At 43.1% G+C, this 16,948-nt stretch overlaps 1 protein-coding gene across 1 annotated transcript; it reads left to right on the top strand.

Moving 5' to 3' along the window:
• The first annotated feature begins 421 nt into the window (after positions 1-421).
• On the top strand, positions 422-16,624 carry LOC149347313 (uncharacterized). The gene is made up of 10 exons (XM_089541542.1): positions 422-485; positions 2,023-2,072; positions 4,090-4,128; positions 4,647-4,682; positions 8,061-8,154; positions 10,014-10,153; positions 13,340-13,387; positions 14,110-14,145; positions 15,017-15,176; positions 16,617-16,624. The coding sequence occupies exons 1-10, from the start codon at positions 422-424 to the stop codon at positions 16,622-16,624; spliced, it is 675 nt and encodes a 224-aa protein (XP_089397668.1).
• Positions 16,625-16,948: the final 324 nt, after the last annotated feature.

Here is a 16,948-nt window from a genome sequence, read left to right on the forward strand (position 1 = left end):
TCGCTTTCGTACCAAATATATCAATAGCCGAGTCATCATCCCGGAAGGCACAGGTCACTCGAGTAAATTGCTCCTGTCAGGGCGAGGAAGTCAATATTCTCGGCCGCAGCAGCTGCAGTTATAGCACGAAATAAACTAATTGGTTCATTCCCCTACAGCCGGATTCATGCCGTGTTTTATCGCCCGAAACAGACGATTCACCGTGATTTCAATATTTGTAGTCGATGCTGGGCATGTGCATTCTTTCTTCTGTCCCGTTTTTGTTTCAGTTGTATTCAAGAACTTCCGACGGCACGTGGGTTAGGAGTAAAAAAAAATCCCTTCTCCCAAGCCTGATAAATACGCGTCGCGACAGACTGAAGTTACCGCACTCTTCTGAGTCCCTGAGAGACGTAGCATCCCAAGTGCACGATCCTTCACCATGGCTCCCGTAATCCTTGTCCTGGCCCTGCTGATGCCTGCTGCTCTGGCGACGACCACCAATCGTAAGGCTCCTCTTTGAGGATAATGTAATCCCTGCTTCTACCTGTAGTCTCCGGAACATAGGCTCTTGTGATGCATGCCTTGATTTCAATGCTGCTCTTTAGAGAAATCGCAGCGTTAGAGCAACCTTTGGTTTCAAAAATAGCATTCATTAAGCAACCATTGTTTCTTAATTGCTTCAGATTGGCGGGCTTCGATTCCCATTGTCCTCGGCTACACAGGGTCTTTCAAAACGGTATTGACTTTACTCCGCACTAGGTGGTCGCCGGTTTATCTGTGTTGAATATGCATCTTTCTTGCTCACCAACCGCGGTAACCATGGCCTCTTTTAAACAAGGCATTCGAAAGCTTGAAATCTTATAACGTAATCACCAACCCTATGAGTGCAGCCACAGTTAATCTCCCGCACACTGTTTAGCGCGTGGGCAATGTGTAGCAAATATAATGTACTAAATTCTCATCGGTGCAGTTTTTGTTATCAATACCGTCATGGACATTTGCTACGGTAGGAATATATCAGGTCATCATCTAACTTTCTGGTTCTAAATGCGTTCGGGCATGTTTTTCCCTCTTGCCGTTTTTAGTTAGAAAATATTAAATAGAAAAGCATAGTGGTCAGTTACGCGTAATTCAAATATTGAAATACAGAAATAAAAATTTGGCGTCTCTATTTATACATTTACATAACACTTTATGCCTTTTGCTTAAGTCCAAGCAGAGAGTGCAGCTCTTTCAAAAAACTCTTTTTGCGCATAAATCGCCATTTTCGGTCGAATTATGCCGCCCCCCCCCCTTTCTGAACAGTCTGCCCACCATGCCATGGAATTAAAACAGAGGCTAAATGACAATACGGAAACGCAGAGGCTCTTGATTTATCGACATACGGCATCTCGCATGACGTGGAGTAAAAAACAAAAAACGGGAAAAAGTAAAAATCAAAAGAATTTTGACCGTTCGGCACGTTCACTAGGAGATGTCATAAAGCAGATTTATTTCTATGTACTAAACTACTTTTACATACTCCTCCATGAATTGCTCCGGAGAGGAAAATGGGTGACTCGATAAAACGGAATGCAGATATATTCGGCGTGAGTACCGGAAAAATAAATCCACGTCCGTTCAAATGCACGGTCATAAAGAGGAAGTATTAGACAGCACCTTTTTATCCCCCGGACAGGAGCTGTAGTTCACTGGAGCCGAGAGATTGAAAAATTAATGATGCTCTAGCTTGGTGAAGTATAAAACGACAGTGCAAGGGCGACACCTGACGACACTTCCTTCCTCTTTATATATAATTCAGCCCACAAAGCCAAGGAATACCAAGAAAGCTATACTCTTAAACAACTGAAATGATTAAACAACTGAAGAATTCCCGCAGTGCTACTTTGCAAATTTAGAGAACATTGTCATCAGCAAGGAGGCTAACCTGGCTTTTGCAAAATAGCTGACTTTGTACTTTTCGTGGTGTTACACATGCATTATTAGTCGCGGATGAGCTAAGCTATACCTATGGTAACATGCATCTTGTTTCCTTTACAGCCCCTAAGTGCCTAAATGCAACTCTGCCGAACATCCTGAATCTTGGACAGGTGAATGCAACTTCAAAATATCTGTGGTATAGTAATATTGTCACGTTGTAGTGACGGCAGTCCAGCGGTCAAGTAGACACCAAGAAGTCTTGTAAACGAAGCTCTTTATTTGGGCTGACTTTCACCCGCAAAAGAACTAAATGACTCGGCGGCGGCGTAGAAAGAGAAGTTTATTTTTTCTGTTTTAACATAGAAAATACAAAACAAAACAGATGAACTTAATGCTCTGATGAGTCAAGCACATGCGCAGTGACGCAGCACTGAGCACGTCAGTAATGCAGTAAAAATGCCGATACTCGACCGCCGCGCAGGACGATAAAGTATGTCGACCATTTGCGCAAGAACTCAGCCTCGCTCATTGACAGAGCGTCCACGCATGCTTGTTCAAAGAGGCGCGTGCGCAGGCGCTGCAACATTGGGAACATAGTTCTTTGCGGACGCCCATTTAGGGATGCCACTCCACGCTGCCGCCACAAAACGAACATGCCGACACACAAGAGCATATTTTGAAACACTTCAGGAGAACTAGTGCGCGCTTCCAGGCGGGTTAAAAACATGCGTGACAATAATGTCCAAAAGGTGCGCGCAACTACACACTCAAACATTGCGTGCCGCAATGTTTCTAAGAGACCGCATTGCGGGCATCGGGCGGAGGGCGCCACGCCCCACGCCGTAAGGCGGTCTCTTGTGGGCAGGACCCGCCAGCCTCGCAGCCAGCCGAAGTCCCTGACATCTGCAGGAAGCGCAGCTGAGGTCAGTTGGCGCCAACGTGCCCGCCTCGTTTTCTGGAGTTGTTCGCGGGTCAGCGCAGCGACCGTTAGTGCTTCACACATCCTGGAGGGCGGGGTTTCATCAACATCCAGATCGGGCACGCTGGCAGTCAACGACGTCAGTGTGCGACGCACGTTAACGAAAAATGCCGGCGGCTGCTCGGCTGTAGGGCCAACCAGGTGTTGTGAAAAAAACACGTTACGCGCTGTACCCAGAAAGTATGTGAGGAGTGTTCTCCCGGGATAGTCTGGGTTGCGTACAAGATCTCGTACTCCTCGCAAGGCGAGCACATTGCACATGGTGCGGATACAAGGTATACCAAACCCACCCATGTACGATGGAAGGCGCATGAACATTCGTGACAGAAGTTCGCAAAATAACTGAATCACTCGGCGGCGGCGTAAGCAACAAACGTGCTCGTCAGTCGTCGAACTATGAATGCCCGCTGGTCGCGGCATCGTTCAATTTAAAGCCGACAAGGAAACTTCGAGATAGCAGGTCGAGATGATCTACAGTAATCTAGAAAAACGAAGATGCAGCTCTTCATGGCTGTGATCATTGGAGATTACCCCGGTCGCTTCACGCGTCACAAACAAAATGATAACACCCCTTTCCTGCGGCCTTGGGCGCGAACGAACGGACACTGCAATGATACGTGGCAATATGGTGCAGTAGATAGCAAAGAATGTTGAGCTGTAATATTCTCTCCGAATGATCCATTAAATGCAAGAGTTCATTTCCTATTAAATGACCTAGAGAGAACGTAGCCATCGCTTCTACTAGAAATTTCATTACACAATCAGAAGTGTCTTCTGGCCTCGAGACATTCGTTAGCGCAGTCTTTTGGAACTTAAGGCTTCCAGCAGAGCCTCCTTCTTTGCTTATTAATTTGCCATCATTGCAGCGGAAATTAGCTGAGGGAGCGCAGCTGTTAGACAACTTCTATTGGCTACAATGCACACTAAAATGTCTCGGAAATCTAAATTTTTCTTTTCAAATTTCTTAATTTCAACGCACTGCTAAATGCCTATTTTATATCTGAAGAACGTCACAGTTCAAAATCTTCTGATCGAGGAATTTCACATTTCGCGAAAGTGTACTGTACACCATAGGTGGTCAAACAAAAGTCTGCGTTTCTTATTTTACACTCTTCAGGCCAGAGCAAACACAACCTGGAAATATGGTGCCCGAGGAATAACCTTTTTCAAAAAATGTCATTTTAATTTGCGAATGTCTTCACTTTCAGTGCCTTGGGTCTTCTCTGGATCTGTGCACCAACACCGTGGTAAGCACCATTTCATCATATATTTGGCAAACGTGCCAGATTCCAGCATAACATTACCGCAATAAAAAAAAGTTAAATATATTGCACTAAAAGCATTGGCAGCTGTGTCACACATACACACACGCGCACACACGCACGCACGCACCACGAACACGCGCGCACACACGCACACGAGCGCACGAGCGCACACGCACACGCACACGCACAAACACACAAAACAGACAAGGAAATTTGGTGAGGTGAGCAAGAACGAGGCACCCGTTTCCTACCCTCTACTTGCGGCAGTAGGAAAAAGAGTTGAACAAAAGAAAGGACTTTCTCTCAAACGACTGAGAACTTCCTCTGTGGCAAAGCATTACCCTGCTGCACTGACACGACAGCGTCATAAAAAGAAGCAGTGTCAGACAGATCTCCAGAACCATTGAAACAACCAATACAAATAGAATGCAGCACAAACGATTGAACACCACAATCCTAATACGCAAACCTTTTTCTTTGCATGTTGATTTGCGGCTCAGGAGAACATTGTGGCGGCCCTGTGCAAGATTGTGCAGGTGAGTACACATTTTCAGTTCATCTCGACATTCGCACAGTCACCTTCAATTTTTTCAGCAGTGGAAGCACTTCACAATTATGCGCCGTTGTTGGAAATATTTTGCACATTCAGGTAATCAAAAGAACAGCAGAATAAGTTCGGATTCCAGGCCCCTGTTGGGAACATTCTTGATAGAGAATTATTTGTTATACATTAAAGGAGGCGTGATGCTGTGGGCCTGCTTTCGTACTTAAGGTAGCTGAAAAATCTGGGCAGAAAAGTTGCTTCTACGAATATTGGTGCTAGCAAAAAGCTATAGCCTCTATACCCGAATGCATGATGCCGATATCGAGCCACACCTTAAAATAGTTTTCTTGGTTGGTAATGGGGCGCAGCGGTGACAAATCAAACAAAAATACTGATTATGAGACTGAGGTCAGAGCGAACTTTATTGCCACTCGCAATTATGGCGGTGACTTCTTTTAATAAGTGGCCACCAGGTGGAGACTACGGCCGGACACCGTATTTACAGTATTTATAGATTCCCCCAAGAAATAAACGGTGAAGTTAAAGCTTCCTGACAATCGCAAGTCATGCTGCAGTCTTACAGACTGGACCTCCGCATACGCAACACGTAAGAATGCGGCCACGCTCGTTACACATCGATCTCCAAACTCGAAAGCTCACAGCAGTGCGAGGAAGGAAAAGTGATCACTCAGGTTCAAGCTGCCAGGTGATAAAGCGCGCAGGGTGCGGTTCAAGCAGTCCTACGCTGGCGCAAGACTCTTTCTGAGCGGCGCCCTGTGAACTTCATACCACTGTAACTTTTTTCGGACGCGTTGGTCTTTGATGAATGCATATTGCGAAGAATATTGCTTGCTCCTAAGCTTCCGCGCCAAACACAGAGACTGCTTGCCTCTTTAGCAAGTGAACAGTATCCCACAAAGTACATCTGAGCACGCAGAAAACCCTTGACCTCGCTGAAAATTGAGCTCTGAGGCCCATGCTAGAAAGCAGGTTGAACTATAACGCTTGATTCTCGATCGGCTGCCCAGTTGTCTCCTGATTATTATTACTCACTTTTAACTCTGCAGCCTTTGCGGACAGTGCTGGGGAGAACAAGACGTCAGATTCGTCCTTTTGGGGTACTTTAGCGCTCACTGAGAGCTCAAGTTCGTCTGTATTCCTTTCAGCTCGCAATGCATTCGCCGTGGCCCGGTACTCAGTAGGCAGTCCGATCAATTACGTTTTGTTTAGATTGTTTTGCTGAACTACTAAAGGAAGCTAGATATCTAAAGGTTTAGCGAGCTCTGCTCTGCTGTATATTCCCCTCAAATGTTCTGCTCGAATTGCTAGGATTTCATACCACTGCTTCTATGTAGGGTGGCCTCTGCAATTGTTATCTTACGGTTACAATTGAGTATGAGATAGTAGTTGACTTTTCAGCCCATATTCCCATTTGCAGTATGCTTGAGGTGATGGGGTGCGCAAGCAATCCTTCTCTCTGCCAGAACAATAAAGCACCCGTAAAAGAATGGCAGCCTCTCCAATAATTGAAGCTATGACGGAAAGCGCCGATCTAAAAGTTTCCATTAAAAGCTTCCTCCTCGCGCTAGCCTACGATGGAGCCGTAGCGACTCCGGAAATATTTCGAAATAGAAAAGATCTTCGGCCAGGACGATGCTTCCGATTCCGTCAACTTTGAAGATTGAATCGGCGAGTGCATTTACGTCTGTTTTCGAAGCGTTAGAATGCAGCCAGCTGACAGCGAGGCCTGTGATTTCTTTTTACTCTTTTCAGTCCGAAAAGATGAGCTTGCTTTGCGATGTCAGTGCAAATTAAAGACTAGTTGATGTTTGAAATTACCTGCCACTTTGGTCTGACTGATTTCCTTGTTTTTGCTAACTTCGATGAAGCTCAGTTGGCACGCCGTGACCACCATTGTTGTTGACCAAGATTGCAGCTATTATTTCTGCCCGGTGGCTGCTATTTTGCACCTGGTCGATACAAAACATATTGTCCACGCTACAAAGCAAGCTTTTTGTTTTTTTGTGCTGCCATGTTTGAGGATATGATGAAAATACATTGGCTGGTTTGTCTTTTGCAATACGCCGATTTGTGTCATCACATGGCAGTCATAGTATTCTGCGCCGCGAAAGGCGCCCGAGAAGGCTGTGTGATAAGAAACAGTCTCTTCGTTACAGAACCATTTCACCAACTCCCCGTTCGTTTTCAGAGGCTGAAGAAATATTGTTTTCGAAAATGTTCCTTTTTTTTGCATAGTCGCAAGGAAAATTGCAGTATGCGCCTAAGAAGTGGTGCATGATCGTAGGCACTCGCTCTACGACCGACAAGCACGAGTAGGGCGATAATGAATTGGAAACTAAATATAAATATAACATTTTCCCCCACAGCGCAAATTGGCTACATTGTGCGGGATTTTTGAAGACGTTGATACGCATAGAATGCAACTTTTTTTATCACGTTATGTTCCTTAGTATTTTTCTTAGAAGTCGTACTGCTGTATCCATCAAAAAGCGTTTTTGAGGATCTGTGAAGGCAGTTGTGAAGTACCAAAATGTGTGGCCAACAAGAACACTGAGCATTAGCAATGACTTAGCGAATAATATCAGCAAAACCAAAAAATTAATTCGGTCCAGACTAAATCAGCAAGAAGAAGCCCCAAGTTTCTCTTTTTTCCAGTAAGCGCGGAGAGGTTACAAAGAAGTACGAAATATTTGTGGGAGCGTAGGGAGGCCGACAGAAGACACCAAAGCTTATATAATGAAATGGTCAAGCGTTCCTAATTACTTTGGCACAACACAAAACAACACAGGAATTTCGAATAGGATAAGAACTACAAAACAACCTTAATCTTGGAACTTCACAACTTTTCTCCGCTCCAGCCGCCGCGATGGCTCAGTGGTTATTGCCCTCTCCCGTTGATACGAAAGTCGCGGGTTCCACCCCGGCCGCGGCGGTCGAGATTCGATGGCGGTTAAATTCTAGATGCCCGTGTACTGTACGATGTCAGTGCTCGTTACAGAACCCCACGTGGGCGAACATTCCGGAGCCCTTCACTACGACTTCCTCATAGCCTCAGCCTCTTTGGAACGTTAAACCCCCACAAACCATTTACTCAGCTCCTTTGACCTAGGGCATGTAATAAAGCCGGATCTACTACTATAGGGAGAAGTCAGCCTGCACACAGCAGCGACACTTATGCCGTTGTTTCTCTGCTCAAATCCTCTTGGTCTGATGTTTATTATTCCTTAGGAGAGAAAGTAGTAAAAATGGTGTTTCCCAATTATATTTCAAGAAGCTGCCTAATTGTCCGTGGCGCATTTCATTTCATGAACCTACTGTTTCTAAAAGATAAATTGTTTTTGCTGCGCAGTGCCTGATATCAGCCCTACTAGAACTCAATGCGGTTGGTGCGGTGGCTGCCTTGCTCGATATTATCGAACTCGTCCTCAGCCTCTTGGGCCTGGGTGAGTCTGTTAAGCATCATACTAGATGAGTTTTTAGCAGGTCTTATGGGGCTTGCGCTTTTTTTTTTACCAGCAGTATCACCTTTTTTGTTTTTATTAAATTCCCTATGGACTCAATGAATATGTAACTTTGCTCTTTGGATGCGTATTCAAATCTTTGGGACCTTTCCCGTAATTCTGCTGAGCTCACTGAGTGGTTATTAGATTTTTGTAAATATAACATTTACTTCATCCACCGAATATTTGTTTCGCAGTTTTCTTGGGAGTGAATGCCTATGAAAAAATAAAGGTTCCATTTCTGCTGACAACTAAAGTTTGTTCAAGAGCGAAAAACGTTTTCCATTTGAAGTATTCGGAGTGCAGCTTCGTGAATGAGCACCGTTCAAACACGACAGAACATCTGAGAATTCTTTTTTTGTTATTATTTTCTCAGTAGTACACACATCAGCTTTTCAATACTCGGGCATTGCAGATTAAAACATATCCCTATAAAGCGGTTGACTTTCCTTAGGTTAAACTAAATTGTAGTCTTGATTTTAACAGTGGTATAAAAGAAACATAAAGATGAAAATTAATTTACTGATCATAGTGACACCCTGAAAGGAGAACCAAGCTTGCTTAGAATCTATGGTTTTATTTTTAACTTTTCAAAGCCGGTTTATTCTAATGACATATTGAGAACTGAAGTGCTGTGCTACATTGAAAGAATCGGAGAAGTTTTGTAGCTAAAGTAGCTTTGTGGAGAAGACCACGGGACTGAGCACAGATTGAAGACATCAGCCGTATTTCCCCGTTATATGTGCTCTATCGAACCTGCTTCATTTCGATATCTGTCTACTGTACATAGGAAACCAAGCGTGCCCTAGAAGTACCAAGCCTGATTGCTTTCTGCCTCACCGCGTGTCTTCGAAAAGCAGATTCGTAGAGAGTGCTCAAAGCTTAACTCACCCCCTCTCTACTAAAATGAGGGGATCACTCCAGATATGCGATCTCAAATCAGCTTTTGATTACGAAGTCTCATTAAATTGGCATTTCCAAAAAAAAACCTTCTTAACAGTTCATGACCAAAGCTGTTAACACATATGCATACTTTGGTGATTACAGATTACAACATGAACCTAGCTGCTCTTGAGTTCTACGCGACACAAATTGCTCGAATTCAGTATTTACTGTGGAGACTGATCTCAACGCAGAACACTCCTCACCTGAATTAAAGGACGAGAACTGAGGAAAGTTTGTTCTACATCAGTATGTGTATTCGCTGAGCACAGGAAAAGCGCACAGAAAGGACGACGAATACGTCAAGGCACATTGAAGTATTTGATATGTAAATATGTCATTATATTTTTAAACGATGACTTATCATACAAACAAAAATTGGAAGATTGTGGCACTTGGCTCGTTCCCATAATGATCGGAATTACCGTGCGATTTGAATTTTGCAATCCACAGGTACAATTAAAGAGTAGCTGGCGCTCATCTCGGTGCAGATCGCCCTTATTAGAAATACGTTACTGAGTTCTCGTACAATCCCGCCTTTTTGATGACATCAAACAATATTTTTTTAAAATGAAGGCATCATTTAGCAACAATGGCAGTGTGGAGCCAGGCAAATGACTGGCCTTGTTCTTCGCAGCGCTCTACGCATTTTTTATCTTCACTGTCCTCGTTCTGAGCCGGGAAGCGGTCAGATGTTTGAACAACCAAGGCTTCATAATACTTTTTTCAGTTAGCAGTTAAAGGCATGCACGAACGTTTTGAAAAGCTGATCTTTTATGATAGCAGTTCACTTTAGTTCTTAAGCGCTTTGACTGAGAGGATGGCTGACTCATTTTTGCTATATTGCTATGTGACCGCAGATGTGGTGAAGCTCACGGCCGTAATCAAGCCACTGTGCTGCGTTTCTAACGTGCAAGGATGCTATAAGATCTTTACTGGAACTGAAACCTGCAAGAAACCGCTCACCATTACTCTTCCCGGAAATCTCAACTTGGAGCAGGTAACTCCGGCCCTCTTCGACGCCTCACATTTTCTTTTCATCACCAGAGACATGGGATATATCGCATGTTCGTTGTAATAATGTGAAGGCTCTGAATTACTGTAGTGTGTTGTTTGGTTAGAGTATTGCGCAAGAGATCAGTGAACATATATCGGCGAGTAAAATGGTCCTGGGCGAAGTAAATTATCTAAAATCAAGTTTATTCTTTCATTGCGTTTAGGTTTTATCCCGGCAGCCATGCAGCGCCCCTGATGTAAGAATCACAGCTCAGGTCGGGTGGTTAGCGTAAAAAGTGTAATATGGCACTTCCATCACCGTCTTATTAAGGTCAAAGCATTTAATATGCCTCATCGTTGTCGACAGAAGGTTGTCAGCAGAGGTGTCATGCTTTTCTAGTCAGACCAGAAAAAAAATGTTTGTACATGATGGGATTCGAACCACCATCCGTTCGTTCGGCAGCCGAGCGTGCTAGTGGCTACGCTACTTCCTGCGAACGCATATGTAGTTCTGCTTGTCTAGGACGCGGGAAAGCATTTGCAGATGGCCTCAAATCAGACGGATGCCTCCCAAACGCCCTCCAATGTCTCCAGCATTTAAGATAAACAATTGTATACTTAATTAACATCTCAACTACACATCATTGACACAAGCAGCATCACCGGGCTAAACGCGTTCGCCGAATTTGTTTACTGGCAGCTTTCAAACTAGTCTATCCCCAGATAAGCATTGAGAGCGGATGAACAATTCGTGTTATGTAGCAGTTTGGGTATGCCTTACTTTACTTCAACTTTAATTCTAAAGTTATACTCTTGCTGACGACCGAAGAAAGGGCATCATTATATTGAAAATCCCCGTGATTTTACTATTTCTGCTGGAATGTTGAGTCCATGTCGTAGTTAGTATTTGTAAAAGTGTTCTCAACACTTGTAAAAAAGGAATTCGCGAACGAGGAATTCTCTTCACCTCATAACACAGTACGCTTTTGACCCAAAGCGTCCGAGATATTGTGGCTCTGTTGTCTCCCAGTGGAAAGCGCACATCTAAGCTCTGAGCTTAATAGGCCTCTGATCTGAAAACCGCACACACGCGGGTGTGGCCACGACTGCGGTATGTAATCACAGCTTAGCTTTCCTTCTTTATCATCAGGTTCGTGCTACCTGAATGCGTAGTTTCAACATGAAAAACAACAAGCTTCAAACGATTTCATAATCGAGAGCTCCATATATATAAACCTATAAACCACAGTTTTTATAATTTTCTGTCTAGGTTTGAATGCCCGTATAGTGCCTAAAGGTGTTTTCATTTTTTGTATCGAAATAACAAAAAAAATAAAATTTTCGTGCGTTCTAGTTGATTCCTTTCATATTGAAAACACTTTTAAATTTAAGCTCAAAACCAGTCACGACTTACGTTCCTCTCCTATCTCGTTAGCTTTTCGTACTGCGCGAGCACTACGGCCTCGTAAGCTTGTTAACAATCTAAAGCGTATGTTATGCAGTTAAGAACACTGCAAAACATTCAGATGTGTACTTCTGCGTTGATAAAAGGTGATAGCTGGATCTTCTGGCTAGGCATATGTAGCTTCTCCGCTGTTGAAACAGGTTAGCCCTCTAAGTAGTACTTAAATTATTATTATTTACGTGGCGTTTTCTTTGCCTGGCACGTGAAGTTAGCAACATCAACTGAAAGGACAAAATCTGGAAAGGCAGCAGAACAATCTTCATAAACAATAGCATATTCTCCTAACGCTTTTTATTACATCATTCTGAAGGGGCCCTCCTGCAGCCAACTGCGCAGAATAACTTCCCGGTTCATCGTCATCCAAGCTTCTGCTTTTTTAAGCCCTCTCTGTTTTCCATGTGCTGCTTTTAGAGACCTGATTTGCTCAATAATAAAATGTTCAGATAGAGAAAACAAGTGCACATCTGAATTAATGCCAAAACCATATTGTTCAGAGACCGCAGTAAAACAATCTGATCGTTGATTTCCATAGCACATAACTAAACAAAAAAATTCTAAAAGTTCTGCGGAGTGAACTTGACTTCAAGAACTAGGTTTAAAATTTAGCAATGTGAAGTCTTCTTTAATCCTACATTAAATAGAAATCTACCGAAGAAGCTGGAAATGTATATTCGCTTCGTTCTGTTTACTTACAATTATAAAGTATCAGCTATAGTGGCCACCGAAAGCTACCTTTGATGTCCCATTATCCCGCCAGGCACACCGGTTGCACAAAGACATTACAAAAAAAAAATCATTATAAATTACGTAGCTAACATTACTGGTTCCTTTTCTTGCAGTATCAGTGCTAGCAATGTCTTTCATGAATGCAGTGAGAGCGCACCATGTTCCCTATCTGTACATAGATTCCATGCATGAGAAAAGGCGCCTAAACACATCCTATTTGGAGGTAGCTAATTTAATACTCGTGTGCACGTTTCCACACCTGGATAACAAGTGTCGAGCAGTAAAACACGAAGAAAATTTCCTATCAAACTGAGAAGTAAGGCTTTAAGCCGTTGAACATCGCGTTGTGATCTGCGCTACGTTTTCCACAGCGTAATTAACCGCCGCTGTCCAAGTGGCTTCTGGATTTACGCCCAGGTCGCTGCGGCATATATACGCTCGGACATTTACGAGGAATTCCCCACCGGGACAGCCCCACGTCTCTGATGCGGTAAAATCTAAATTTGAGAGCTCTCATTACAGCAGTTCTGGCTGGTACAGGACGGAAGCCACATGTAAGGCAATAATGATGCAGGTATACCGAGCAAAAAGGCAGATGTAGTGCTTCGTGCTGGCACTCACATATATATTTTACCATTGTAAGCTGGTCTAGTGCTGCCTCCTAAAAGAATGCTAGAAGAAGACCTGTGCTTAAGTCATCGTTGTGTCTCTTCTGTCAAGATCTCACAACGCAGTGTTAAAGACAATGCAATGGCGCCTGGAAAACATTATTACCGCACTGCCGAGATTCTGAAGAGCTTTTCGGTTTTGAGGTCCTAGGTGCTTCTATCACGGTAAAAAAAAAAAAAACTCTGACCCGAAAATAGGAGTTTTACATATTAACTCCTTACTCCAAACGAAAACCACTGCTCACATACTCACTGCAACCAGGACAACTGGTGACGTCAGTTTTTGAAGCAAAATGGCGCGCTTTCATGTTTCAAAATCATTCCTTTCCAGTGCTTCACCGACTCTCTCCTCTTCTGCAATGAAGGCGGTCCTTGCACGGTAAGCCAGTGCATTCAAGTTTTAAGCTTGCTCATGCTCTCGTCACATATCTTCTAACTCTTACTGAAGAGTCCACCCTGTAATCTCTGCAGAAAACAGTCTGAACAGAAACGAAAGTCACTAGCAACAAGCCTAAAGAAGAATTCCTGGAAGCTGGCCTGCGTGCAACATATTATTTTGTTAAAAAATCGAAGCTTTAATGCGCTCTTTCCGTCGGGCGGCAGCATTTTTTCCCTTACTGCTAATGACATAAGAAATTAAACAAAATACAAACAAGTTTAATTATCGGAGACAGTTCTGATAGACAAAGGTTTACAAGCTTCGAAGGAATTCCCTATCCGTAACAAAATCTTACAAAAGTTTTGTGTAGTTACAATGTTCCCCTATTATACTCCAATTGCGAGCTGTAGCACATTATTTGTTGTTGATTTTCAAACAAATTTTTCTCATTACTTACTGTCATCTGCCAGGCGCTTCTTACAAGCTTTCCTCTTGCATAAGCAGTCAAAGAATTGTCACGTTTTCTTTTATTACAAAAATATTTTGTATTGTTATTACTAGGTATTTTAAAACACAGTCATTAAACCTACTGCGACCTCTAGTGCTTGCCAAAACTACAAAATAACGGGAGACAGATCCCTTAACTATTACAGTGTTATGTTCATTTGGTCCTGCTTCGTAGCAGCACTTTTTGTGACTTCGCTATTTCTCTTCGGTTTCAGGACAACGTTCTCGTCAGCCTGGTCAATGCTTTGTTGGTAAGCTTCTTTAGTTGCGAGTCTAAACACAATATTTAATGGCACAGTATTTCTTCTTGTTAGGGCCGCCGCGGTAGAGCAGTGGTTATAGCCCTCGACTGCTGACCCGAACGACGCGGGTTCGATCATAGCCGCGGCGGTCGAATTTCGATGGAGGCGAAATTCTAGAGGCCCGTGTACTTTGCGATGTCAGTGCACGGTAAAGAACCCCAGGTGATCGAAATTTCCGAAGGCCTTCACTAGGGCGTCCCTTATACCCCTAGTCGCTTTTGTACGTTAAACTTACATAAATCATAAATCTTTTGGTTGGGGGTACTTGGGCTATAAGCTAAAGGAAACTCCGAGCTCTGACAAGCAACCTGCGATAAAATATGAGATGCTCAACTTCTGCATGGTCTAGTATTCTTCCCTAGATAGATTCTTCCCTAGATATGACTAAGGAAGCAACAAAATTTCGCGTATATGGCACGACTTTGTCACAAATAGAACATGTGTTGGAAATATTTACTTGAGTTCTCGCATCTAACAGGATCGCATACCTGTTCCTCTACCCACGAACAGCGCATGCGCTCGTAATCCCTAGAAGCAGGCCTGTACCGGCTCTTTTGGGTCCTCCTAAACATGCACTACTGGTGGCTTTCGATATATATATATATATATATATATATATATATATATATATATGCCAATCATACGGGCAGCGTGTACGTTGGTAGCACGCGACTTGACTTATTAAGCACGGTATCATTGTTCGAGCAGAATATCAAAGCACGTCACCTCTTGAAAGCAGTAAAACTCCTAATTCGAAATGGAACTAAAAATTACTCGAGATACTGCTACAGTGACAAGTAACAATCCTGTCTCTCTGCAGTGCCTGCTGAAAAAGCTTCTCGGCTCGAATCCTGGCAGCCTTCTCTACGGGCTGGCCTGCGCCTGTGCAGGCCTGCTGGAGAGCGCTGCTCTGACTGCCACCCTTCTAATAAAGGCTGCGTGCCTTGCAGTTGCCGCTAACATCAGACTGCTCGTCACATGTAAGTCAGCCTTGCATTCGTGAAGCACCCCGTATCGATGCCCAAAAATATTTGTACTCTACAACCTTCCTTAATAACTATGTGCCTCAAGAGTAGTCTTGGACATTGGTTTATTTTCTGCTTTCAATCAATGCTGAAGTCTATTGAAGTTTGCGTGCGCTAAGTAGAACCCATTTGTTTCCCTAAATCTGCGGATTTTATAAGGCAGTAAATTATGAAAATGTATGAAATATAGGTGCCGTCCTCAGTGAACGATTTCCCAGTGACATTATGGCAACATCTAAAATTCCAACCCGGATCAATGAGGCTAGCCTACACTGCTACAATTGGTGATTACGCAGTCCTAACTTGTCTTGAACATGAATGGTGAATTTGAACCGAGTAGTTGGAATGAAGTGTCTTACATTCCTAAATTCTAAATTTAGCAGCGATCAAGGCCTCTTTTGCGGCTAAAAAAAGAAATTCAGCATGGACAGAAATGTTGTCAAAAGCATTTTTTCGTATATCGGAATCAAAAGTAGCTATTTGAAAAACTCCTTAAAAATTCAACAAGAACTCATGTTTTATGAGTGATCTTGGTACCGACGGGCAGTCGTCTACATTTCAAAAGCCTTGCCTCTCATGATACTCTTCGTCCGGTAAGCCTTTGGGCCGTTAAAATCTGGCACAAACCTCAAAATTTTTACAATTTTACAAAACGACTTACAGGATTACAGCGAATAGGCTGACACAATTCTGAGATCCCAATCTGTAACCATCGCAAGTATGAGGAAGCCAGTGGCACATTATTCACATTATCAATTATCACTGGTTTTCGGAAAATTACACAGATAGTATTCGGAGCGATGAGAGTGCTTATTTATTATCTTACTTTCTCCGATTTTTAAGTTTTCAGTTCCTGGAGTACACCGCTCTTTTACGCTAGGAACCATGGATTGTAGTTACTAAGCGAAAGTAATGAATTAAAATATTTGTGAAGAAAAATTAATTGAGGGTGCCTTTCGAATTGTAATATTTTTTTCGGATATTCGTAGGTTCCTTTGGAAAACGGCAACTAAAAGTTCAAAATAAATATAAAGAAAACTTCACCCGAGCATATTTGGTTCGGATTCCTTTAAAGGTAAAAAACTCTGGGCAGAAAAGTTAGTGAAAAAAGTATGGTGTGCGCCTCAGCAAGAAGCCGCTTATTTTAGACAATGCATCTCAGACAAGGTTGTTAACGGCATCAAGTAAAACAACGCCTTCAAAGATCTTTCTAACAATCAGAAATAGGCTTTTGCTCAGCGCCTAAGAAAGGCGCACAGAAACTGCAGCTTACCAACGCAGTGGCGCAGCGGTTAAGAAAACAGCTTCTATTTTGTGGTTCCAGTTCTCGTCTTGTTGCTTCGTAAATTTCATATTTTTCGAAATGCTAATCTCCGACCACTCTTTCCTTTGCAGGTGTCTAACAACACTGGCCTAAGATGCACGACTTCGAGAAACAAGAAAGTTTCTGATTGGAGAAGATGTACGAGTCTCTTTGCATCTCACGCGCTTTATAAACAAAAAGAAAAAGGTGCAGTGCTTGTTACACTGATGACTATTCAGGTAATAACGGCCGTCAGTATCGTCAGCAATACAAGCTTTCTGTTCAAAAACATTCTTGTCCTGTGTCTTTGATCCCAGTAATGCGGCTCGTTTAGAGTTCAAGTACCCACTGAACTGTAAAAAGCTGCAGAGTTCCCTTGATGCAAGGAATGAAATTATGCAAGATGAGCATTTGCCACTTGCAT

This window comes from Amblyomma mixtum, chromosome 4 (assembly GCF_055824585.1).
Source record: "Amblyomma mixtum isolate Tamu chromosome 4, ASM5582458v1, whole genome shotgun sequence".
Classification (NCBI taxonomy): domain Eukaryota; kingdom Metazoa; phylum Arthropoda; class Arachnida; order Ixodida; family Ixodidae; genus Amblyomma; species Amblyomma mixtum.